A 27,187-nucleotide genomic window follows, 5' to 3' on the forward strand; every position below is an offset into this window, starting at 1 on the left:
TTTTTTTTTTTTTTTAATGATGCCTGTATTATTTCGCATCATATTCTGATTTTGGGTCTTAATTGCTGCCGTAGCTTATGTTGTTGTAGAGTTGTGTGAATAAATATGGATAGCTGCAATTGTCAAATAGTAGAGCAGTATGTGGCAAGACTTCTTAAATATGTTTTTGGTTGTGCAGTATTGCCTGATTGTGCCTGTGTTGTAAAAATGCTATTCAATGAGTTAAAGACCTGATATAACGGTGACTTTAATGGCTTTCACAGCTTAGTTCAATAATATAGCATTAATGCTCGGGGTTGAATGTGTTCTGTCTTGCTCTTCATTAAGTTGTTTTGGCATAGATTTTTTTCAATGAATATTTGGAAATTTTTGTTTTACAAACTCATTGCTCATTAGAATTTCAGGTTTTTCTTTTGAATTTCTGCTTTGGTTAGAGGACAATAATTCTTTAAATACTATTTTTTGTACCTAACACAGTTGGGAGTAACTGTCAACTTTTACTTCAGAATAATTATTCCCTTGGATAGTGTGTGGATAGAAGCAAATTTAGTTTTTGTTCAAATATAAAACATTCTGGGTAATGTTGCATTTAGTTAAAACTCTTGTTAGCAGGGATACTTTTTAGACTGAAATTTCAAAAATAGACATTCTTTGGCTATTGAAGGTTTTTGGATGAAAATGTGGAATATCTGAGTGGGTGGGTCTCCCCAAAAAAGTCATTAAATCCATCCCTTTTCTAGTTTTCTCCTTAATAATTGAGTGTCAGGTTTTTATTTTTTGCACCTAAGAATAAACCTGGGGTTACTGGTTATTTAATTTCTGAAATATTGCAAGTATTGCTCAAACTTTTTTTTTCCTCCGTGTAAGTTGTGTAGGTGGCATGTGATAACGTTTTGAGAGAGAATAGGGAAGCAATTGGGACTGCAGTACTAAATTATCCTGGCACGTAGTGACTTGTATAAAGATTTATGTGATTGATAAGGTAACAAGAACTGTAGCTACCTGCTTCTATATGTTCTCTTACTCGCTAACTTCCTGCTGCTCTGTTTTTTCATTTTGGGTTTGTTTTGTTTTGTTCTTGTTTTGTATTCCAGAGGTTTCCACTACAGGACTAGCATTCAGTTTTTGCTGCACTAAGGCAAACACTACAGTTTAGGTACAGTTTACAATGATGAATGCAACTCGAACACTTTCTTTGTCAGTGGGTTGGATGCATTTTGGCAGCTGTGTTGTCTTAAATCCTAGTCTAGACAAGAGAATTAAAGGTGTGTTATGAGCACGTTATCCTTTCTCAACATTAATGTCATGGGACTCATTCAATTCGTTGATGCTGTACTCCTTAAAAATGCAATGGTGACAATATTTTAATTCTTGTCTTGATTAGCCCTAGAGTAGGTGAAATATCAGGTGAAGGACAGAAAAAAGGAGTGTGGGTTTTTTGAGCTGATTAGCTTGTTTTGAAATGCCACTTTAATCTTGTAGATAGAGCTTTAACAACTTCAAAAATATTATCTTCTGGAGAAGTCAGGATAATGAGGTAGACATTGAAGCATTTTTAAAATATTAGAATGTAATAGCATAGGGTAGTGGTCTAGGGTAAAATGAAATATGGCTCTTACTTTACAGAATGGTTTGGGGACTTCCCATCATTATTCGAGTTAACAGGTAGCAAACTTAACTAAAAGATTAATAGTATTTGAGATTCCCATGTGAGTTTCAATTGAACTACAATTTAATTTGAACTAGAAATGAATTGGATAAGGGTGCTGAACTAAAGTGCTCTGAATGTTGTGAAGAAGAGCTTTGGTCCTGGATTTCTGTTTAATGGCAAGAAAAGACACTTTCAGGAAATAGCCATAGATCATTGCTGGCTCTATGTGCATGCTTGCTGAATGATGAGCAAGTTTGGGTAGGAGAATGTTTGAATTATTTACCCTGTTAATTCCAATATATTTTACTGTTTGAAGTATAAGCCAGGATTGATCAATCTACTTAATCTGATTAGATCTGGTTGCAGTTTCTAGCACTTCTATAACATATTTTTAAGTGATGTACAAAATGTTACTTGAAGCATTTTGTAAATGTGTGAATAGTTGGAATGCTTTTCTCTTCTAAAAAAGCCATGAACTTTACTAGACCTAGCTAGAAATGCATAAATCTAAGTCTTTCATCAAGAATTCCTTTTCTTTTGAAATTCCCTTACCATGTTTTTAATTTCATTTACAAATGTTAGCAACTCCTTGGTTTTATTAGAACAAAACAGTGAATACAAAATATTTGGGGTTTATACCATTTTCCCCAGAATTGATGAATAAGTGGGGAAAAAAAATCTGTTTTTTATTCACCCACCTCTGTATTTAATGATGCAGAATCCTGAATGTGTGTATTTTTTTGAACTATGTGACAGCAGCCCTTATTTATATACTGCTACCTGTACATACCTGTTTCTAAGAAGGTATGTTTTCAGTGTGTAGGTTACTTTCTACTACCAAAAGGACTTGATGTATTAATGGGTTTTCCTAGTAGTAGTCTTCTATATCCAGGTTCAGTGACGTTTTGTGTTTTAGTTGCAGTGGGAGGGGGGCTTTTACCTTCAGGAATACAATCCCTTTTTTGAAAATAATTTGGAGGGCAGAAGATAATCATGTTGAACTATTTCTTCTGGAGCATTTTATCAGATGCCTTTCATACCCTTCCACCCTCACAAAGGAAAAATCTAACTGATCCGAGTGTTCCTCAGTCTCCGACCAAATCCAGGCTTTCCATCTTGCTGCTTAAAAGAAGGCATCTGCTCTGTTAGTCTTGGATGCAGTTAGATTCTTAGTAGCTGACACGCAGGTTACTCCCTACAATGCCTGTAAGACAGAAGAAGGAATGACTCACGTTCTGCAGGATTAATGCTGCAGTCCACTATCGAAATCCAAGCGATAATGTAGAATGAATTCTCCCATTGCTTTTGTCCATTTGGGTGTGGTGTTAGGTTTGGGGGAAAGGGAGTGGGGGGTTGTGATTGTGGTACCACTTAAATCTGTTTGATCTTCTTGAGTTCTTCAGGAGATAACCTCCTCAGTAAGCAGTGAATGTTCTGGGAGTAGGAAAGGTTGGTTTTGGTTTTGTACCAAGTGTGCAGGACACAGGCAGACATCAATCTTCTGAATATGCAGTGCTCTGGAAGAGATGCCTTTTTTAATTTTTTTTTCCCCAATGCAAATCTTCTCTTTTCTTGCATTTCATTGAGAAATAAATGAGGAATAGATCTTGCAAAATAGCTTAGTGTTTCTTTTCTGTGTCATTTCTTTAGGAATCTGTTTTGATTTGAGGTGTGTATTCCTGTTGCAACAAACTATTCGAAATATCAACTCATATGCAGAATCTTTTCTCCTGAGACACAGGCCCACTCGCTGATCAGAACACTTAAATTTTGAAAGACTGGGAGAAAAATGCAAGTCAATATGTCGTCGGGGAGCAACATCTGACCTTTCCTGAAATATTGTGGTCACCTGGACTAGGGGAGTCTTCTGGTGACCACTAACTGTATGGGATACCCATTTTGCATTGTTGCAGTGACTTCTTAATCTAAAATGAATATGCAATCCTGAGAAATCACCAGGTTTCAGTCCCTGGTATCTTTCTTCAGCTTGTACATCTGATCTTTTTCTGTTGTTCCCCTGGGATTTGTGAATTTGCCTTCATGTATTTGTATTTACCTTCATAGTGGCTTATCTTCAATAGGAAGATTGAAGAGTATTTTCTCAACCTCACTTGTAGCTTAGTGGTTAGAACAGCTTTCTGGAAAAAGCAGATGTGAAACTGCTATGACCAAAGAAGGTGTATGGTGCAGGTCTATCACCTCAGTGATCAGGGCTGTAATTGTTGTACTGCTGAGTTAAATGTGAGAAACAGCATTTGCCACTACTTGCTTTTATTCCTATGGCTTTTTGTGGAAATGATATCTGTTGTGGGTTTTTTGAATATCTTACTATTGTTGTGTTAGTAGACTCATGGAATAGTGTTTAGTGAATTAGGCTTCTCGGGGGATGTGGCTGCTTGCATGCCTCATCTGTAAATCCCCAGAGAGCTTAGGTATGTTTTGGTTTCAATATATGGCTCAGCTGGGCTCGCACAGCTGTAAGACCTTCAAACTGCTACCTTGTTTTGACAAAAAAACTTCAGATGGTTGCAGACTTTTGAGAATTTAAGTGGGTAGGTAAGAAATTTCATGGAGCAGTCTCTTGGATATGGTTCTCTATATTCTTCTGGAGTCCTGGTATATTTAGCCACCTCAGTTTTGCTTTTGGACCCAGAAATATTTGTCATCAGAGTTCATTTTTCTCTTTGCTTCCTGCTTCTTCATATCAGTTTCATTCTGTATGTTTTGAGCAGTGAATTTCTGAATGTCTTTGTATGGATCTTGTTAGTACAGAATATTGAGTAGACTAGAGACTTGATGATCGTGTCATCCACAGCATGAGGTTATAACAATTCTTGTACTTCAGATATCTTCCTTCTCTAGAAAAAGAGTTCTATGCACACATTATATTATATTGCTGATTATAATGTTTTATTTGGAGTAGAGTCTGCTTAGGTGGCTATCCTTATACAAGAATTGTCTGAGGGATGGCAGACTCTTTCCTAGGAAGAAGCTGGAGGAGCAGATGATATCAAGATAGCCTGTTGAAAGTCCATGTAGTTTTAATGTTAAGTATCAAACAGGAAGAAACTTTGAGTAGTTTCCCTCCATAGGCATCTCTTCTGTCTATCCTTAGTTTGGTTGTCTTCAGCCTCACTTAACATTAGAAGCTGCAGATACTCAGTAGTCTATTTTCATACCATCTGTTTCTCCAGTAGCTGTTAGAGGTTGTCCATGTGAGAAAATCAATAGCCTTCTGCTCCTTGGTTCATGATGTTCCAGAAAATTTAGTCATGGTGTCACATTCTAGAATTTCACTCAATTCAAATATTCCCAAATTTCATTCAAACTGCGGAGAAGCTAGGCTGCTGTTTGATGTGGTGAATGGGTGGCTATGTTTTGATGGGATTAGGGTTGAAAAATCCTCTCCTGTCTTTAAAGATAACATTATGGATCAGCTGATAATTTCAGACTGGATGACGATACCTAATGGTCTTGCCTGTAGTCAGTCACCATAGATAGCGTAGTTGTTCCATGTGAGATTGTGTAACCTCCGTTATTTACTGAAGTATCGGTCTTATGTAGCTACAGCAAATTTCTGATGAGTCTGTTTACCATCCAGCAGTTTTCAGTCTAGCCTCTTGTAACTCTTTTCTATTCTGAGTGCTCTCTGTAACCAGATTTCATAGCAACCAAAGTCAGATACTTACCAGCCATCAGATCACTCTGATAACCACTGCTGGCAAGGAATGCTGTTCCTGTTACCACTCTGAGTACCAGTTTTTTCTTAAAGGTCTGGCATTGTTGTGGAAACTGCCCTGCTGCCAGTAGGCCCTTTGCCTCGGATTCTGCACTGACCATTCAATTGGAGGATTGCTGGACTTGCTCCTCATCTGTGCTAGGGTGGTGTTCAGCAACCATGGAGAGCAAATGTCGTCCTTGGACAGCCTCCTAATGGACTGGAGCTACTGGTCTTTTAATCCTTCTGGTTTATAATTTTGGTCACATTTGTAATTGCCAAGAGCTCAACTGCTGGGCAGCTGTAATGGTTTGTAGCCAGGACACATAATGTGAACATTTAATGAAAAACAGGGCCCTTTCTCAAGGGAGGGAAGTGACTGGCACTTGCAGACAATTTAAACCCTCAGTCACACTACTAAATTGTAGCAGACATGTTCAAAATACTATTATCTATCTAAAAATTATGTCACAAGAAGCTCAAGATCAGCATCATGGTAGCCCCATGATGGAAAGGTAGGTTACCCAGACTACTTCATCTTAATGCTTTTGTAACTCTTTGATTGAACAAATCCACATAGTTCAGGTTTTAGCTAACAAAGTTTATTATATAACTGTGTTCTGAAAAGGAAAACAAAATATATGGAAAGCTAGAGACAGGGTAATTGAAGTTAAAATGCCCGAATTGCTCTGGAACAAGAAGAAAGAGGGAAGGAGGGTGGCCTGTATTGCAGTGTTTACAGGTGTGTCCCTGGGCTTGATAGGGGACACTGAGAAGAAAAGAATGAAACCTCTGATTACAAAGGTTTTGCCTCTGGGAAGAAATGCTGCCTTGTAACCTTAACGTGGGAAAGAAGGATGAGTTTTTGAAAAAAATAAAGTTTTCTTTCTGTGGCTTCTCAAGAACTTGGTCTTTCAATAGGATTTGCTCTTTATTGCAGAATACTGCCTTTTCTTTCTATATCTTGTTCTCATAAACTGAATTTGGAAAAAATATACAAAAAAAAAAAGCATCCTTTATTTAAATGAGATGGGCATATTCAAGAAAGAAAACATGTGACTTGGTGAATGTTGAAATCTCCTTCGGATAGTTTTTAGTCAGAAATAGTGACTGCCATCATGGTAGCTTCATCTGCCAGAGAGGGACGATGGAAAGCTCAGTCTTTGATGAAAGCTGAGAAGGCACACCTTGAAAGTCCCTTATTACTCTAAAATTAAGCAATTGTATTGCCTTCCTAGCTGGGATAATTGGACTGGTAATTGAAGTCTACATTCTTCTCCCAGAGATGATCAAAACGCCTTCCTTTTGAAAGACTTTCTGTCTGTCAGCAAGAAATGTGGTTAGATTAAAAGGACTGGGAACAGTCTGGGTTTCACACCCCCGCACACCCCTTCATATTAATTGGAATGGCCTTTCTGCATAGGACAACTTAATGTGGAAAAAATAATTAGTGGACTATTTTCAGGAAATTCTAGTTACCAATTAGTGATTCAATGAAGAAGATGTAATGGACACTAGGGTGTGTGGTACCTTTAAACATAGTCTCTTTCTTAAAAGGAATCCAACTTTTTCAATTATTTTCTTACCATGATTATTGTTACTTTTGAGGGTTAACTATACGAATTATCATCCTTTCTGTACCTAGAATGTGACCAGCAGACATGGAAGTTTTGGGGAAATATTTTGTCTCTCAGAATAAAACAAATTACATAGTTCTTTAAAAATAAGTTTGTTCAGAAATGTGTGTTCATATACACAAATATATGCATATATGTGCAGAGAGGGTTTTCAGTCTTTTAGTTTATGAGGTCAGGAGTCAGGATAAAAGGGAAAAAAAACCAAAGTACAGAATTTATCAGGTTCTGCAGTCATCCTCTATTTAAAATCATTTAAAATAGTCTTTGTCCACTCGTGAAAATTTTGTCACCAAGTTGCCTCTGAACAAGTTTGGTTAAACCTGTATAAATCCACCCTATTTGTTTCCTACGTAATTTGAGCAATATTAAAATTGGTGTCCATGTGGGAATTTGCAACATTTTAAAGAAGTTACTTGGTTTGGCCTGACTTGTTGGTGTTTTCTCCCTCTGCAAAAAAAAATAATGTCAGTAAGAGACATAGCCTCGTTTCATTCTTTTTCCCTCTCTCTCACGCGTGCACGCACGAGTTGCTCTTTCTGTCAGCCATCGAGGCCCGTCCTCTCCATGAGTTCAGCTGAGTATCCGTCTCTTTGGGTGACACAGGCCATCAGCCAGCACACAGCCATCGGCAAAATGCCAGCGTGGAGGCGCTCCAATGCCCAAGGGATGCTGACAGCCCCGAGCCTTAGGCTCTGACCCTGGTGCACCCACGCTGCTGCTGACACAGCTTTGGCACCGGCCAAAGCAGCCAAGTGCCCAAATCCCCAGAGATGCAGTGGCCTGGTGATGGAGTCCCAGAGACTGACCTTGCTGGTGCAGGCACAGCCTGATAGCTGATGGGGTTAATGTGTACAGGATAAAAGGCTCTCCAGGGTTGACTGAGTGACACAAAGTGTCTTTGTGATCAGCAAAATGGCTGCCAGACAGGTTAGTAGAAGTCTTCTGGGAAAAGGGAGCTTTTTTTAACCTGGGCTAGACCTGAGGAAATTAACATTTATACAGTAGTTAAAATATAAATAGCTAGGCATCTGGGATGACGAGTGTATCTGAGCTCCTCATTCTACCTGGCTTCATTTTGGTAGTTAATCCAATATTAGATTTGAGATATACATACACACATGTGAGGAAAAGTAAAATGTTTAGATTGTACTGTTTTACTAGGTATCCTGTATTTAATGTCCTTTTATAAGCAAGTTCTTAATAAGAAAATTCTGGATGTTAGAATATATCCACAACACTGATTTAGAATGAAGTTGTCTTGTTTTTCTCTGATTGGTACCTGTCTTATTGTAGAAAGAATGAAATAAGATCCTAAGAAAAATATTTCTGGGGTTTATGTTCAACACAGAAGAGAGGTTATAAGTAAATTGTTCGTTATATTTGCCACACAGAGGTAGTACTGGGTGGTACTGCTGGGAAGCAGTATTTTGTATTTGAAGATGAACCAAAATTTATTTTAATAAGAACAAACAAGTAACAAATCAAACAATAAAAAAAATCCCAACATGACTTCTGAAGCTGTTATTTTAGTCTGTTCATCTATAGATATGGAAAGGGTTTCACTTATCAAGCTGATGTGCTCTTTTTGAATTAATTTTCTAGAGTTAGAAAGTTGAGTTGTTAAAGAGGAAGGTGACTTGTTATACCTGTGGAGAAGAAAACCTCCTTGATGCTCTGTTTATTCAAACATTCCAATTATTTATACCAGGCACATAGTAATTAGATAATTTATTCTGTAAGATAAGGACCATCAACTTTTTAAAGTCATGGCAGAATGTTTTTCTTTCCTAAGTTGAAAATCAAATGTTCTGGGAGAAACTCAGGAGGACTGAGCATTATATAAAGCCTTCTTGTAGTATATTTTCAAGGTGTGGTTACAGAATCACAGAATATGCCAAGTTGGAAGGGACCCACAAGAATCATCAAGTCTAACCCCTCACCCTGCACAGGACCATCCCCAGGAGCTACACGATGTGTACAAGAGTATTGTCCAAACACTTCTTGAACTCTTGTCAGGGTTGGTGCTGTGACCACTTCCCTGGGAAGCCTGTTCCAGTGCCCAACCACCCTCTGGATGAACAACCTTTTTCTAATATCCAACCTAAACCTCCCCTGACATACCTTCAGGCCATTCCTTTGTGTTCTGTCACTGGTCACCTCAGAGGAGAGATCAGTGCCTGCCCCTCCTCTTCCCCTCACAAGGAAGTTGTAACTGCAATGAGATCTCCCCTCAGTCTCCTCCAGGCTGAACAGACCAAGTGACCTCAGACACTCCTCATTCATCTTCCTCTCAAGGCCCTTCACCATCTTCATTGCCCTCCTTTGGACGCTCTCTAAGAGCTTAATGTCTTTCTTATATTGTGGTGCCCAAAACTGCACACAATATTCAAGGTGAGGCTGCAGCAGTGCAGAGCAGAGTGGGACAATCATAGAATCATAGAATTAACTGGGTTGGAAGAGACCTCAGAGATCTTCAAGTCCAACCCCACTGTGATTACTAAATCATGGCACTCAGTGCCACATCCAGCCTCATCTTAAAAACCTCCAGGGACGGTGAATCCACCACCTCTCTGGGCAGGCCATTCCAATGTCTGATCACTCTCTCTGTAAAGAACCTCTTTTTAATATCCAACCTATACCTCCCCTGGCAGAGCTTAAGCCCGTGCCCTCTTGTCCTACTGCTAATTGCCTGGGAGAAGAGACCGACCCCCACCTGGCTACAACATCCTCTCAGGGAGTTGTAGAGAGTGATGAGGTCACTCCTGAGCCTCCTCTTCTCCAAGCTAAACAACCCCAGCTTCCTCAGCCTCTCCTCATAGGACTTGTGCTCAAATCCCTTCACCAGCCTGGTTGCTCTTCTCTGGACCCGCTCCAGCACCTCAATATCCTTCCTGAACTGAGGGGCCCAGAACTGGACACAGCACTCCAGATGTGGCCTCACCAGTGCTGAGTACAGGGGAAGGATCACTTCCCTGCTCCTGCTGGCCACACTGTCCCTGATCCAGGCCAGGATGCCATTGGCCTTCCTGGCTACCTGGGCACACTGCTGGCTCGTGTTCAGCTTCCTGCCAATCGGCACCCCCAGATCCCTTTCTGCCTGGCTGCTCTCCAGCCACTCTGTGCCCAGCCTGTAGTGCTGCAGGGGGTTGTTGTGGCCAAAGTGCAGGACCCGGCACTTGGCCTTGTTGAACCTCATCCCCTGTTGGAATCGGCCCAACTCTCCAGCCTATCTGGGTCCCTCTGCAGAGCCCTCCTGCCTTCCAGCAGGTCGACACTCCTTCCCAACTTGATGTCATCTGCAAATTTGCTAATGATGGACTCAATCCCCTCATCTAAATCATCAATAAAGATGTTAAATCCCTTCCCTGGACCAACTGGTGATGCTTTGCCTGATGCTCCCCAGGACACAGTTGGCCCTCCTGGCTGCCAGGGCACTGCTGATTCATATTCAACCTGCCATCAACCAGGACCCCCCAGGTCCCTTTCCATGGCACTGCTTTCCAGCATCTCATTCCCCAGTCTGTACATACATCCAGGGTTGCCCCATCCCAGGTGCAGAATCTGTCACTTTCCTTTGTTGAACTTCATATGGTTGGTGATTGCCTGGTCCCCTAATTTGTCAAGATATCTCTGCAGGGCCTCCCTGACTTCAAGGGAGTCAACAGCTCCTCCCAGTTTTGTGTCATCTGCAAACTTGCTTAATATCCCTTTCAGTCTTGTGTCCAAGTCACTTATGAAGATGTTGAAGAGCACAGGGCCTAAGATGGAGCCCTGTGGAGCCCCGCTAGTGACAGGTCACCAGTCTGATGTTCCCCCATTCACTATTACCCTCTGTGCTCAATCCATGAGCCAAGTGCTTACCCACCACATGATGTGTTTATCCAGCTGTGTGCTGGACATTTTGTCCAGAAGCAAAGTGAGGGGGCTTGCAGAGCATTTGCTAATGATGCTAGTCAAGGCCTTTGGATTCACATCTATTCTTTCTTTTTTGGTGATTTTTATTTTGGTAGAAGAGGGCTTGATTATAGGCAAAAGGATTTGAAATCAGAATACTATTTCTGAAATAAAAGAGAAAATTATAACATTTATACTATTTTCTCCTAAATTGGTTTATTGTATCAGTGTGGTCACTTGCTTAGTAAAATAGTATATCCTCTGAAAAATACCCAGAGCTGTAACCTAATGGCTGTGAGGCAGATCTGTCTCAACAGAGCATTTTTTGCAAAGTTTTGTTATTTGCATTGTAGGATGTTTTTATTAGCTTGAAGGACACTAAGCTCTATTTTTTTTTTAGTTTCTAGGGCAACAAAGAAGTCTGCTTTGAACACGAATTCTTTTCAGGCTATACAGTATCATATAAATTTTGGTATCTACCTGCCTTATGTTCTACATGGGGACTGATGAGAGAACAGAAATTTAGGCCAGGTTGTTTGCCTCGTAGTCTCATTATATTTATTTTAGTTTTTCCAAAGGTTTGGTTACCTGAAGCTAGGTTCAGTGCAAAAGGTCAAATTCTTCAAAAAGCAAATAAATAAAAGTCACTATGGAAATGCAGTTTATATCCATATGTAAAGCTTGATTCTGCAGACCAGGTAATGGCAGTCAAATTAGCAGAAGTGAATTTTTTGATCTAGGCCTTGCATTTGTTTTCTGAGGCCAGATCTGGGTAGTTCTGAAAGTCAGGAGCACAGACTTCTTGGGGTAAGAAGGTTCTTAGCTTGACATGGAGTAGAAACTGTTTCTTTTTGTGTAGTTCTGATTGGACAGCATGACACAGTTGTTCCTGAACTCTAATCCTTTGGAAGCAGGTGATGCTACTAAGAAGGTTTTGAGTTAATTGTTAGGCCTATTCTTTAAGATTGTAAAAGTGTAATTTTAATGAGCTAGAGAAAATCCTATTAGAATAGTTTAAACAAGTTTTGCAGTGGAATTTTTATCAGTGATTATAAGTTGGCTAAAGTAATATAAGAGCGTGTTGGCTTTGAAGAGTGAACCAATATCTCACAGGACTGTAGATTTCTGGCCCTTTTAAAATGCATATGCAATTGGCTAGTTTTTCTAGCCAAAGTTTTTACTATACTAAAAAGCTTCACTTTCTATAGTTTAAACAAACAAGGATAAAGAGTTCGAAGTTGCCATGAACTTATGCTTGAGCTTTAGTTAATTCTGTAAAATCTGGTTAGTTCACTTTGCTTTCAAAATTCTAAGATATGTGTCTATCTTGAGGACTGTAAGTATGATTATCACTTCCTCTACATGAACGAATAGCTATAAATATTTATGTAACTTTGGCATTTGTTTCTCAGCCCATTTTCTATGTAAACAAGCCTTATGCAACTCAGTTGTCTGCTTCTCTCATCTTCTTACATTACCTGCCAGTAAGTTGTGAGTTCTATAACAAAGTTAAACTAAACTAAACAGGAGGACAAGTTCCCAAAGAGATAGTGGAAGGCCTGTCCTTGGAAGTTTTCAAGACTGAACTGTGCATGGCCCTGAGCAAGCTGGTTGAAATCTCCTGGCTGACCTTGCTCTGAGCAACGGATTGGACTGGAGACCTCCCAAGGTCCCTTCCTGCCTGGTTCAATGTCTGGAATGCATTAGAAATCTAAATATGATTAAGTTCTGTCAGAATTATTGCTGGGAAAGACATGCTGTCAGTGTTCTAGTTGTGGAAGAAACTGGCACATGCTTAACCCTAATTATGGACTGGAGAAGGGCAAGGGAAAGAATTGTAGGCAGAAGAAAAACTAGAACTTTAGATAGAAGCATTGATAGACTCTATAAGAAACTAGATCTACCATTGTCCTCATAAATTACTTTACAAACTCTGCTTTATACAGGGGCTGCATGCTGTTTCAGTTTTTTTCAAATGGAATATTAACAGCATCTTATCTGAAGGATTTTTCTTTAACCCAGCTACAGACATAAAATTTGAAATATCTGAATTGGTACAAATCTCTTTGGTCACTTTCTTTCTCTTCCCCCACCTTTGTCAATGGTTGCTTCTGCAGGAAGTTTACAGCATCTTTTAAAATATTACAGTAGTTCATCTAAGCATTTGCATGTCAAGAGAGATGCTTGTGAGAGAAATTTCTTGTGACAAAGCATGTATTGATAGATAAATGGTAATGCATGTTAGGGTCGCTGTTAAGTTTTTTTGAACACAACAATGTAATAACTCAAAACTATGAAACAATTAGAATCTGTAGATTTGTATGATGTGCAAGAGGCTTACATTGCTTTTAATTTGTAAGGGGACCTATTCAAGTCCCACTTTACCAGAGTAGGCAGGCTTTGACCTTGTAGAAGTTTTGTACCAAAAAGCAAGGAAGAGGAGAAATCCCTCAATGTCAGCATATGTTTTAAGATATTATGAGCCTTTGCAGTTTCTGGTCAAGCCAGCGTTGTTGAAGTGAGGTAACAACCTTGACTTTGCCCCCAAGCTGGTGTTCTTTTTTCAAGGCACACCTAATTCAATAGCTTTATTTTTTCTGCTAACAGGCTTACATAGGCACAGAATCTGCCCTAACATATCTCTTCTCAATACTTGTAAGTAGAACCCAAAGTTTTGTGGTGTTACGTAGCATATTGCAGAGAATAGTTGGCATGCAAGATGCTTTCTCACTCGAAGAAAAATCAAAACTGCTAATGCATCCTTCAAGAAGTTTAGGTTGCCTCCATCACTAAGGATGGAAGAATGTTGGATGTTTATGTGCCATAGGCATCAGAGGTTTAAGCTGACAATTGTTTTCTTCAGATGGAGAGTGGAGGAACGGAGTTCAAAGGACTTGCTAGAAATTGCACAGGATGTCTGTAACAGGGTGTGAAACTGAACCCGCATCTCTTAAGTCTCATGTCAGCACTCCTCTTGCTTGATGGTTAACGAGTTTTCTGTAAGATATCAGGGGCTAAAATTCAGTTATAAGTGGTTGTGTCTGAAAAAAATGATCATTTAAAAGGAGTGTCCTTAAGACTTCAAATTAAAAATAAAAGATAGATGGTAGTCTCTTTAATTTTAAAATCTTCCATATGTTGTACATTTGGTAGGTACTGAAAGCCTTGACATACCCAGTCATGCTCACTGTATTGAAATAAACATTAGTATATTAGCATGGGTATGGCTTAAAAGTATTTAAGGTAAGATAACTAATATGGTTCTTAAGAATAATTTTCAATTATGGATGCAAAGTTTAAATACTGAAATATGAGGTGTAATTTTCAAGATGTTAGGCCATTCCTACAGCTCGTAGCAGCAATTAAAAAAAAAATTAGATGCTCAGCTTTAGTGTCTGGAAATTTTGAGCAAGAATTTTTTTGCATTTAAGCAACTATAGCATGACTCATAATCTGTTCATAGTTTTCTTTACAAGTAGACTTCTTTCAATGCAAACAGAGTAGAGAGTTAGGAGCTAAGTAAAATCAGTGTGGCTGTGAGAATCTCCGATTTTTAGGACATTGTGATTTTCCTGTTGCTTTTAGAAACAAGAGAATTAGTCATGATGGAAAAAGTCAGGTAAAACATTTGCCTTGTATTTTATATAAGAGTGAAACTTGTAGTTATTCCTTTTTAAAGCTATACCAAAGAACAGAAAAATCCTATTTGAAAATTTCAGTGTTTCTGAGTTACTAAATGTGGCAAGTATTTCAGGATTTCAAGAAAATGATGTTGATGCTTGGTTGTGTAAGGCCAGAATTTTGATTGGCGTAGAGAGGGAACTCAAGGATTAAAATCTTGTTTGGATATGCTCACAGCAAACCTGCTGCTAAGCAGGTAGATTTTATATATCCCTTAGAGTCTTTTCAGTCTTGATAATAGACTTCAGTGTTAGCTGTGAATTTCAATGAGAGATACTAGGGAGAAGCACCCTGTTTAAGGTGTAAACTAAACTTGTTTGTGAAGGCTTTTGAGCATCTGAAATGGCAGTAGATGAGAACTGCACCTGCTTATGTCATTGGCTCCTTGTCATCCCCAGCACTCAGAGTGCTGTTTGCCTGTCACCTATGCCAGAGCCGAACTTCCAGGGGAACTGATAGTGTCGTGGGACATAGTTTAAACATTCATGGAGTTCTGCAAACTTAATGAGAAAACGTTTCCATAACATCTTAGTGATATGGGGGGTTTTTTAGGGCTTTAGTGAATAGTGAACCCTTCTCCCATAGGACATGTTGCCAGGCCTTTGAATTTTCAGGTGTTCATTTTACCTTTCAAGCTGGAGGCAGAGCTGAAAATAGACTGTATCTATAACGACTTGCAGAAGCAGACTGAACACAAGAAAGGAGTTTATTGTTATTTTAGTTTCCCTATGAAATCTTAGATGCAGAAAACCCTCTATAGATAAGAATTTCTCTCTAAAGTGATTGAAAATGACCTTGTAAAGTTCTTTCATGTCCTTCATACAGAAATTATGTGCATCATCCTGTTGCCTCTGTTGCAGCAAGGGAATTTAGGTTTACTAGATGGCCCTTGAGTATGTGTATTGTATTATACCATCCATGGTTCTTGTCCCTGGGAAGGTCTTATCTGTAAGCTACCTCAAAACAATGTGTGCAAGTGCCTTGATTAAAAAGTACTTATTGTAACAGTGGGGAAGCAAATATTTATAGTGCTTCATTATATTGGGGTTTGTTGTTGTTTCTTGGGCTTTTGCTTGGAAGAGAACTATTTGCTCTAATTTCTTACAAGCACAGTACCAAAGGTGAACCAAACTGGCACTGGCTGAGACCTTTTCTAGACCTTCAAGCAAACTGGAAAGTGTAAGCCAACTATAACAACCACAGAACTGAACTGATTTGAAATATTTTATTTAGGCTGAGGTGATTATTTCCAGAAAGTTTCATATACAAGAACAAAGATAGTTTCTGAAGCTTCCTCAAAAGTGATATGGTGTGGTGTTATTAATTATTCTAATATTTTCCTCCAGGTTGTTTTACAATTATTACTTAATTTGCTGTCCTGTGAGTAAGTACAATCATTGCGACATTATACCCCAATCTATCCATCTGAAGAGTTTGTTTTCCCAAAGGCTATGTAAGGAGTTCATGTCAAAGCCTAGAATAAAATGTTAGATTCCAGTCCTGCAATTAGGTCATACACTGTTCTTTATAGCAAACTAATTCATGACTCAGACACCTAGTTGCAGTGGGACTTCCAATAAACTCCTAAACATCTACTATTTATAAAAATTATTTTAAGACTATTTTTTTTAGTTGGGAGTTGTTGCTTAAGAAATTAAATCATTGCACAATATAGCTTACAAAACTGAATAATGTAATTAATTAGTAAACTGGAATGACTTGTTTGCGTCACAGTGGTGGGAGTTTTACAGCTGTTCTGTATGGACTCACCTGAGAAGCTGTAATAATTTTGATTAGAGGGAGAAGTGCTCAAACTTTGCAGAAACCTACTTATTTTTAGATTTGCATCTCTATCTCTGACACATTCTATACATGTATACAGGCATAGGCACATCTTCATTCATATATATTTGCAGCAGTCCATGGAAACAGATATAGCTCTGCAGACTGAGCCTCTGATGGTAAGGTTTTTTAAAACTACATAGAAAGAATCAGGGTTTGGAAAAAATCAAATGACTTCTCTGTCCAAATTTTTTAAGGCAAGGTAGTAATAACTTTAGATATATGTATATGTTTTTCTTGCTTTTTTGGTTCAAGAATTCAATAAAGATTTCTTCTTGGCAATTCTGTGGTATTGCTTCCTCTCATCCTGGTCTTTGAGAGGCTCAGAATCAGGCTGGGGAACCCTGTATGTATTTTCTTATCCTCTGTAGCTGATGTGAGTTTTTGCTATTGAGGGTTCTACATTAAATACCAATTAACTATGGGAAAGAGATAAGAAAAAGTCTTGATAGTTACATTTGGAATATGTTCTTCCTCTAGAAGAGGAAACTGCTAGTTCAAGTTATGAGAGATTTTACTGCAGGCAGTCAAAGTTTGCAAGTTATATTACAACAGGATGTTTAGTTATATTTATGTGTGAATTTTTAAACAACCTAATAGATTTAGCTGTCATTTCTGGCACTTTATTTCATACCACTCAGAATTCTTTTGCTTTATATTTTGGCAGGATTCATACCACAAATTTTTTGTAAGTCTAGAATCAAGAGTAATTATTTCTACTGACTTTCTGATGTTATTTGCATCATTATAATTACTAAATATCTTTATCCCTTAAACTAATTCCCTTCTTGAAAAACTATCAGAAGTGCCAGAAATTTAAAAAAAAAAAAAAAAAAGAGAGAGAGAGAAAAAAAAGAGGAAGACATTCTGCATGTAGAGGATGATAATGGTGGTTTAGTGCTGGAGCCACCTTTTGATGATTAAGAACAGTTATCATGGGTAGATACCTTTTACATTTCAGGCGTCCCAGTATTTATCATATAAAGCTATAATCATACATCTTTCCAAAAACTGCAACAGGAGTTAAGCTCCTGTTATAAGAAATAGTCTCTAAGAATATATGGTGTCCTCCTAATTTGTTTTTATTATGCAGACTATTTTTGCATTTGATTGAACATATTTGAGTCCAGTATGAAGCTCTGGACAAAATACTAGAAAAGATACAGTACTTCCAGACTGTGAAATTAGAAAACAGGAACCTGTTTAAACTTTTTGACATGATCAATACGGACTAGTACAACATGCTTCCTGTACACACTCACACAATTTAGGGATACTGGGCAATCTCTAGCACTGTCTAAGGCAGTCAGATCAGTTTATTAGCCTTGGTGTGTGTTTTGGAGTTTTTTTAATTCTTGCTCTTTTTTTCTTCATTTGTTATATTTTCACTGCACATTGCCTTTGTTTATCTTTATCCAATGACAACTCTAGCCAGAAATCTGGAAAGTACCTTGTAAAAAATGTTCAGATGTGATCTTAGGTACTGCCCATGTTTTTCTCTTTCTGAGTATGATTAGAGGTAGAAAAAATGGGAGGTAAAAGTCTCTGAAGATCATTTACATACTGTTCATCTTAAAGCTTTCTAAATGTTTCAAGCTGTTATTCAAAGTGTACATACTAATCTAAACAGAAATGTGGATGATGTATATGCTGTGTGAGATACGATAAAATGTAGAAACTGTTTATTGCTATGTGGCATGTAAGGCTGTGTAGTCAGTAGTGCGTAGCTTTGTATTTATTAATTTCATGTGGTTATGGTGTCCATCCACAGGAAAACTGAGGGATTTACTGTGGCCTGTTGGTCCCAGATGCTCATTAAAGATGGATAAGAGAGTGGCTTTTAGCATTGAATAGTTATCTTGGACTGAGAAATACATTCTGATTGTCTTTTATGGAGCAATGTACCTTGCTAGTAGTGATATTCCAAATGTGATGGCATTTGACTCTGCACCAGTGTCTTTCATAGGGCTATAAATGACTGCAGTTGTGTTATCTCCTCAGGAGTCATCACTGTTTGGTAGCTGTCATATTGGAGCAAAGGATAGTGAGATCATTTAAACAGGGTGAAGTGCCTTGTTCTTTAAACGTGTGCTGCAAACATGTAATTGGCCTTGCAAAAATTTGTTTCTGAAGAGGTCTTGAAAAGTCAAGCCTTCCCGTGCTACATTTGAGTATTTCTTATGGGGTCTGTTATGATGTTTGCCCTAGAATACATACTGTGCTGCTCTGATACTGACACAAATGGCAGCAATTCTTATTTTCAGATGGCTCTCATGCTTTTCGTTAGGATTGATCAGTGCTGCTCAAAGCTTTTCAGCCATAGTGAGAAAATGTGATTTTTCTACTCCAGGGATAAGGAGCAGAACTGTTCCACGTTTCCATTGCCAAGGGGACAGGCTGGGGGATATCGGCTGCACCAGAAGGCAAAATTTCTGCCCAGCTCCCGCCACAGGCTGAGCTACACTGTCACAGATCCTGTGATGGGAGAAGAAGTCTGGCTTTTCAGGACTTCAGTATTGGTGGTGGGGTTTTAGCCTCTTTTGCTCTGATAAAAGTCTTTGTGAGTAGGTTAGATCCTACTAGAATCTTTTGGAAGGATTTGTGAATTCCTGAGTTTGATTTCTGTGGTTGTACAAAAGGGTTCTGCATTGCTTCTTGGGCATTGCAAGGTGGCTCTTTTTTTTTTTTTTTTTTTTTTTCCCTTTGTGAAGAAGCTGTTTTCCTCTTGGGTCACTGAAATTCAACAGGGTGAAAAGCCTGTGAGGAAGAGATGTTCTTCTTCCCTTCAAATTTCATTAGAATCATGTAATTCCACCACATCTGAGAAATCACCCTTTCCTTAGTGGGCCTGTGCTGTCGCACACCACCTCAGTGGTGCCTGTGGGACGTGAGGCAGTCAGAGCTCTTGAGAACAGGGAGTGGAGCCTCCAGATGCAGGCAGGAGTCACTTCTGTTGAGATCAGCAGCTGTGGTAAGGAGAGCATTGAGCCAGGGAACTCACCCACACTCAGCAGAAAAAAAATAGCCTGGTATACTAAGGCAGGAAATTCTGGCAGTGTTAGGAGGCAAAGCGTGGAGACCCAGCTTGGACTTCAGAGCTTATAGAGCTTGGTTTAGTCAAGAGCTAGGTTTCCCACGAGGTGTTACATGAACTCAAAAATTGGGAAATACAGTCCACTTAATTCTGAATGAAGACAAGCAGGGGCTGGAACCGTTACATGGAGCCACATAGATTGTGTAAGAACTTCTGGTTCACCTATGGCACTGTCTAACACACAGTGGGTTCACCATCATCTTGGTACTTGGAGAATATAATACACACATGTCTGATCTGAATCTCCCATGCTCAGCTTGGATCTGGCAGGACATACTGAGCTGGAGCTCATAAGCCCATATTGGAGCTAGTCTTCTATTCAGTATCCATGGACAGTTTTCCCATTATTTGCTGTATTCTAGATAACAGACACTGACTTTTCCATGTAAAAAAGACAAATTGCTTGACTCTCAATTGTGTATATAGATATTATATACAGGCATAAATATATATATATGACACACAATATATATAGTCACACAGAATATATATATATATAAAATGTATTTTCTCTGTAAAGCTGACTACTCAAATCTTTATTTTTGATAAGAAGGCATAATGAGAGTTTTGCAGAAACACTTTTTTTACACAATTTAACATTGTAAAGTTATTGGTTATTGAACAAGTCTGAATTAAAACATGAATAAAGTTATTGACTGTAGGTTCTCATTTTAGGTGGTGAAGGTAGGTAGTGAATAGGGTAAATGCAAGAGGCAAAAGCAGGAAAAAGCAATACTGAAAATTGCTTCTCTGTGTTTCACCTAATAGTTCCTAGATGGTCCTGTGCAAATAAATTAAATTAGGCTTTTCACATCTTTTCTGTCACCTCATCAGTTCTTTTTTCTGTTCTGCAGTAAGAAACTTCCGTGTCTCCACTGCTCCATTTCCCAGATGCTGAGTACTCATAGTATACAGACTCTCAGATAGTTGCCCAGCTTTTCTATGGTTCCTAAACCTTTCAAGGCACTGGAAAACTTTAGTGGAACTGGCTATAACTCTGCAACGTGTGTGCGTCTCCTCATATATTTCTCAAAAAATTGGAGCGATCTCACAGAATTACAAGGGGTGATCTTGTGTTTAAATTCTGGTTCATCTGCTTCTTTACCGTGTGCTTCTCAAGTGGCTGCTTTGAATTTCTCCGTTTAGCCAGTGGGAAAAATTGAGAAGATGCAGAATACAAGGACAAGCTAGTGGAGAGTAAGAGGAAATGTGAGGTCCTGAGATAGCAAGCAATGCAGTGAAGGTAAACCTGATTTCACTTTCAGTGAAGGGATTTTTTTGCTGTACAGCAAATACAATAGGACACATGCATCTGAACAATAAAGATAAGACAGCAATTCAATATTTCTTTTTATCTATTGAATGCCATCCATCTTATGTAATTAAAGACTATGCTATCTTGTGTTTAAACGCGGGAGGACAGATTTCAAGACGCTTGTGTGTATTTTGGTACTTAATTAGTGGCAGCTTAGCTCTTGCAAGAGTTCCAAAGGTATCATTGTGCTAAATACTGCATATCCACAGACTAAGAAATGGGTCGTATCTTCAGATGGTAAATGAGCACAGGATAAATGGTGAAAATGAGGGGAATTCTCTGCGATTACTGACAAAAGCCCTAGACTGTGTATTAAATGACATTCCCTTAGTTAGCAAAGAGGCATAATAAAGTTTAGAATTTCAACTGCATCTTATGACAGTTGCAAAAAGTTTTGACACTGCTCTGGTGATACAGGAGTTGCTGATGTGGTTCAAGATGTTATTGCCCTTTCATTCTTTCTGACTGTGTGGGAGCCCACAGTCCCTGCTGCAAAGCCAGCATGAACACACAGGCTACATGTTCCAGTGCAGAGTCTTGACAGACAGAGAAACAGGTTGTTTCCCTCAACCAGCTGAGGTAGATGCACCAGGACTGCTCTGCTGCCTTGCCTGGGAGACAAGGAGGACAGGTGGGAGGGATGGAGGAGGTATAATAGGTGGCTTAAGGATGGTGTCATCATCAGCTGCTGCAGGTGTCCACTATGACTTTGGTCTGTCCACAGCTCAGTCTTACTCAAGTGATTTGACTCAATGCAGTACTGCTAAGCTAATATGAAGTAGAAAATCAGGTTTAAATTAAGAAGGAAGCATCTTGCTTCTCTTAGATCTTCGTCTCGTTTAAGTGCTAAAAGTCATAATCAGTTTTTCTCTCAGTCCTTGTTGCTTTCATGAGAAAACCTGTGTAATAGTATTTTGGAAGTAGGCACGGTGTGGAATTCCACAATAGTATGGAAGTGTTTTCTTCTCTTTTCTTTTCTCTATGGCAAATATGTAAATTTAAAACCTGATGAAACACTTAGCTAGTTTCATGTCTGAAGAAGGATTTATGCATGTGGGAATAGGGAAAAAAAAAAGGCATTTTAATTTTTAAAAAAAAAAATTGGCAAGGATCCCCTCACAAGGAGGTGCAAAGTAATTAATTCCTTCATAGATATATGATCTGGTTTTCTGTCTGAGTTGATTATGAAGCAGAACTGTGATAGTATTGCATGGAACTTAATTATTTTCTTTTTTTTTTAAATTGTTTAACTGGCATAATGATGTGAATGCTGCAAGGGAGAGATATACATTCTGTATTGTCTAATACATTTTTTTATATGACAATACTTTTGTGTGTGTACAGTACTTGAAGGGGACTGTATTTCCTAAAATTTGGAGTTAATTTACTGGCCCTTTGGTTTCCTCCCTTTTTATTGCTAATCTGAAAGTTCCATATATATTGACCAAAGATAAATGTTCCCTTGAAAGGAGAGTGATGCATCCTTATCACAAACAGGAGATACAACATACCTGTTCAGGGAAAAGGATGGTATAATGTTGAAGGAAGGGTTTGACTTCCATCCTGTTCTTACACGCTATGATTGCAAACCTAGAAAATAATATTATATTCCTTATTTTTGTAGTGTGGAAGTATTCCTGGCAGATTTCCTGGTGAGAAGGAAAATTCAGAGGAGAACGCATTTCATAGAACTCTTGAAGCTCTGAGGGGAAAGAGATGTGCAACAAATCGCTAGAATGTGAAATATGCATTTTTTTCCAAGTGTAAAATTTTAAGATCACCCCAATGTCTCTTTCCTGTTGGGTCTGTACTGTTTGTAAATAGATTTTTACTCTAAGAATGTTCCATTCTTTAAAATATAATTATTGCTGTTGTTTCTGTTTTTAAATTGTAGGTATGAGAAGGTGCCAGTAATTCTGGTTGGTAATAAAGTGGACCTGGAAAGTGAGAGAGAAGTATCATTGAGTGAAGGCAGAGCCTTAGCTGAAGAATGGGGCTGCCCCTTTATGGAGACCTCTGCTAAAAGTAAAACAATGGTGGATGAGCTCTTTGCGGAAATTGTTAGACAAATGAACTATGCAGCACAGCCAGACAAAGATGATCCATGCTGTTCTGCATGTAATATACAATAGCATTAAAAATGACCTAACCTGGACTTAATTTGCAAAAATTTTGTAAGGTGGTAAAACTGTCTACTTCACTTCCTGGTTTGTGGGTCACTTGAAATACATCTGTAGTGAAGTAGCAACATTAACTCAGAGCTGAGCATTGAAAGTCAATCACTGACTCTGAATATAATTGGGTTAAATGACCACATCTCACCCGTTTTTTCCCTTTGAGCACCTGCAATTTTATGGCACAGTCAGTTGATCTACAGGGTCGTTCCAGTCGAACGTACGTGTGTTTTCGTATCTGACAGCAACAATAGCAACTCTTTCCGAAGAAGCTGGAAAATTTTTGGAAATGGGAAATGGAAGCAGCTGAGAGGATATCTCTGAAGACCATTCACAACAAACATAAGCTCAAAAAGGAGAGCCAAGTCGTTCGGTGTCTAGTTACCGTGCTTCAAGACGTGTGCTATCACATGTGGCCAAGTTTGTTCAGTCAAATATGTTGATTTCACCCGAACTTGTGACAGTGTTGGAGGAAAAGGCTACCAGAGACCCATATAGTTTGGATTTTTTTCAAAATCAGTGCTATTATTTCTACACTTTATCCCACATCTTGAAATAGAAAACATTGAATCTGTGTGAAATGAGAGGCAAGATCTGGAAGAAAAAACATGGGTGAAGAAACAGTCTGGCATTGGAATGTTTTAAATCTTTCATTTTGCTGCTCAAGAAATGGAGGTTCACTTCAGGTTTTGGTCTACAGAAAGCCAAACAAACCCTCTGTTTACAAAGCAGGAAGCATCTTTATTTTCACTTTACTGAACCAGGAGGAAGCAACTGTGATGAAAAAAAAAAAAAATTGCTGAGCCTTACTAACAAGGAACACTTTAATAGATTAACTAGTACCATCTTGTAAGGAAAATTAAGCCATGTTTCATCCATATGTTCCCTTCTGCAGAAACCTCGTGGGACAGTATGAACATCCTGCATTTTTAAGTTTGTTAAAGACAACAGTTTTTCTTGCCTTTAAGGGCTACGTTCTCTGGTGTGATCCCGAACTAACCTTTGGAAATCCAGTTTGCTATTTGATAGCTTTAATGTTGAAAACCTAAATTGAATAACCATGTGAAATCATTTGGTTCAGAGGTGAAATAGTTACAGTTGTAATTCGTTAGGTGAGTGTGGAAATGGCTCTGTAATTGCCTGACACACTATTCAAAGGTTGCCCCAATTATTGGAGTGTTAAATGGTGGGAGCAAATATTTTATTTTGAAAGGATGCTCGAGCTCTGACTTGCTAGTTTCATAGCAGTGAAGTATTTATCATTTGCATGACTAATGGCACAGAAATACCTATTTCGAAGTCTTACAATCAAAGTATAGAAAAGTTTTCAATCGCAATGTTTAGATTTTAAATGCTGGAGAGATTGTCTTGAGCTGGATCTTTTATAGGTAAAATTGGCCATAAAAATACAGTCACTGAGCCTGTGGTCTAAATAACACCATGCATTTATTAGTTTTCAATCTTGTGCAGTAACAGTGTAGTTCCTTGTGTTTAAATGAGTGACATCAGGGGTGCTGGGGTGTGTGTGTGTGTGTGTGTGTGTGTTGAGCGTGTATGTGTGTGTGTATATGACCCTTAGAAATGCTGTAATTGGAGTTAGGTTCGAGAGTTTTGCTTCCATCTGCAGAACTTCCTAAAAGCCCTCCCATCTGCTACAAAGGACACTGGAGTACAAAACACTTCGCAGATTTTCATTCGTAAATATCCTTAACGTTTTGAATTATATTTCAGTGGATGACAACTAAAGAAAATAATATTAATGGAAGAGAACTGGCCAACTCTGCCCTTAATCTTTCAATTAATCGTTTCCACAACTGATGTCTCAAAGGGCATTAGATGTCGCAAAACATTAAGCCTTACTAGAACGTAAATGTAGCCCGTTTCCCATCTACCTTGCAGAGCTTTTGTTACTGTACTTTGTTCTCTTAGGGAGATAGGCACACCATTTATTCCTGGCATCTGAATGCCCATTTTGGGTGCTCTGAATCGCCTTCCTAGAGGCACCTACCTCTTTCCATTCACTATAAAGCAAACTTAGGCTTTTAACTTTGGTCCTCCAAGTCACACAACTTACATGCCTAAACTAGATGGTATGAATGTTCTCTTACCACCCCCTGCCTGCCAATTGTGTCAGCCACCATGCTTAAACAAGATGTGAGATGTTGGATTAATGATATTTCAATGTTTAAAATAATCTAGATTGGGAAACAGTTTATTGAGCAGCACAACCTATCTGTAAAACAGCTTGTCAGTGTGAGATCCACAGCATAAGCACTCAAAAAACAAAACCCCACAGAAAACAAACCAAAGCCAAACTTGAAACTGAGTTGGAAGTGCATGTTATGCAATGTTATTTACAGAGATGTTAAAAGTCTTACCTCACAGATTGTTCATCGGCCAAAAAAGTGGCATGAAGTATAGTATGAGCAGCCTAAAATGAAGTTCATAATGTAAAGCAGATGGGTTTTAATATAGGAAAAATTGTACAATAAATTTTTAACAGAAAATATTAAAGAAAACATCTCCCAATCTCGTTTCTTCATCACATTCTTACATTTTCAAAAGCATAGGCTATATGTAAGCTACCACGCAACTTGGCTGGGGGGGGAAGCGTAAGTGTTGTTTTTCATTGTATAGTTCTGAGGAAGTAGTTATGCACTATTTGTATTTCCACTAATGTGAAGGTAGTGGAGCTTGAATCAATGACAGTTGCACTCGACAGATTTTTCAAATTATAGGGGGAGCAGAAAGGGAGGAAAGTGAGCCACATGGCGGCTGCGTGGCCACTCTGCAGGATTTATTGGTCTTGGGTCACTGTTTTATTTGTATCCTGATAGGATTACCAATTATAGTATTTGAAAGTTTCTTATAACATGCCTTAAAATATTATGATTTGTTCCAAAGACCCACTTTTCCTTTGGCTGTTCTTGTAGAGCTTTGTACTTTTCTACAAAGACAGCATTTCTCCAGTTTTGTTGGTTGTTTTTTTTTTTAAAAAGTTGCAACTTTTATTCCTTTAAGCTACGATAGTGAGAGCAACTGTTTCCTCTTTCCCTTAAAAATACACACAGAAACTAGTCAAAGCAAACAAACCAGAATTAGATCAAGAGTATTAAAAGCAATTTGCATTGGATTTTGTTTGGTTTTTCTGTTGTGTCTGTTCCCCTACCCAGCCCTTCAGAGTATGAAAAAAAAATTTGATGACATTTTCTGTTCTGGTTCTAGCCTCTCCCTAACCCCAGTGCTACAGTTGCCATTACTTTTCTGTGGGAAAACTACTGGTATTTGCTTTCCTGTATAGAATGTTGCCTAAAGATGTCAGCCATTTGGTTGGGGGGTTTTGTGCATGTTTGTTTTTAATTTTTTATTTTTTTTATTACCAGTGTGCCCTCAAAGCACTGGTTAGGCTTTAATTGTGAAACTCCGCAACAAAAAACAAATGTTTGACAACTGCAGGAGGCTTTTATCTGCATTGTTGTGCATCTGTTAATTCTTGATCAGGGTTTGAAGAAAGACTGAAGTGGGTTCTGGAGTCAGACTTAATGCTGTTGATTTGGAGTTTCCTAGGGATGAATTAATGTATTTCGCAGTTAATTGTTGAGCTCTAATACAACTGGCAACTTAAAATGGGGCAACAGTTTGTTTTGTAACAATGTCGGTTGTTTAAACCTTGATGTTTCAAATAAAACAAGAATTGTACATAGAACTCAATGCAAACTCAGCAGTTGTATTTGGAGTTAAATTATTTTAACAAATAAATTTATTTAATGAAATCTCCCTTGCGTTTTTTTATTGTCCATTTTGATTTGATCAAAAAGTTCATCCGGAGCTAGTGAGGGCTACCCAGTAATTTGAAACAACACTGTCAACTATGTGCAGTTCGGCTAAGTATTTCCTCTTCTGGTACAAATTAAATGGCAGTAAGTAAAAATCAAATATACTTTAATTTTTATGGAATGCATGCCCGTTGTGATATATGAACTTGATAAAGAGCAATAGCACTGCAGGGGTTTTTTTATTCACTTTTCATAGAGGGATATAAACTGACAACATTCAGTAAGACTCAGTATTTGATAAGATACAGCTCTTGCTATGGCAAGAGAATGGTGCTTATTGTAAAATACAACAAAATTTTTATATTTATCATATAAAAATAAAATTAATAAAAACTTGGTCAGGAT

At 38.4% G+C, this 27,187-nt stretch overlaps 1 protein-coding gene across 1 annotated transcript in view; it reads left to right on the forward strand.

Moving 5' to 3' along the window:
- RAP2A (RAP2A, member of RAS oncogene family) overlaps positions 1-26,779 on the forward strand; it is a 34,336-nt gene extending 7,557 nt beyond the window's left edge. The window contains exon 2 of the mRNA XM_027880329.1: positions 22,727-26,779. Within this exon, the coding sequence (XP_027736130.1) occupies positions 22,727-22,964 (238 nt within the window). The 3' untranslated portion in view covers positions 22,965-26,779. The remainder of the gene's footprint in view (positions 1-22,726) is intronic.
- Positions 26,780-27,187: the final 408 nt, after the last annotated feature.

The sequence above is a fragment of the Empidonax traillii genome, unplaced genomic scaffold (genome assembly GCF_003031625.1).
Source record: "Empidonax traillii isolate 1590-97213 ecotype Southwest subspecies unplaced genomic scaffold, ASM303162v1 scaffold68:size1967880, whole genome shotgun sequence".
NCBI classification, from domain to species: domain Eukaryota; kingdom Metazoa; phylum Chordata; class Aves; order Passeriformes; family Tyrannidae; genus Empidonax; species Empidonax traillii.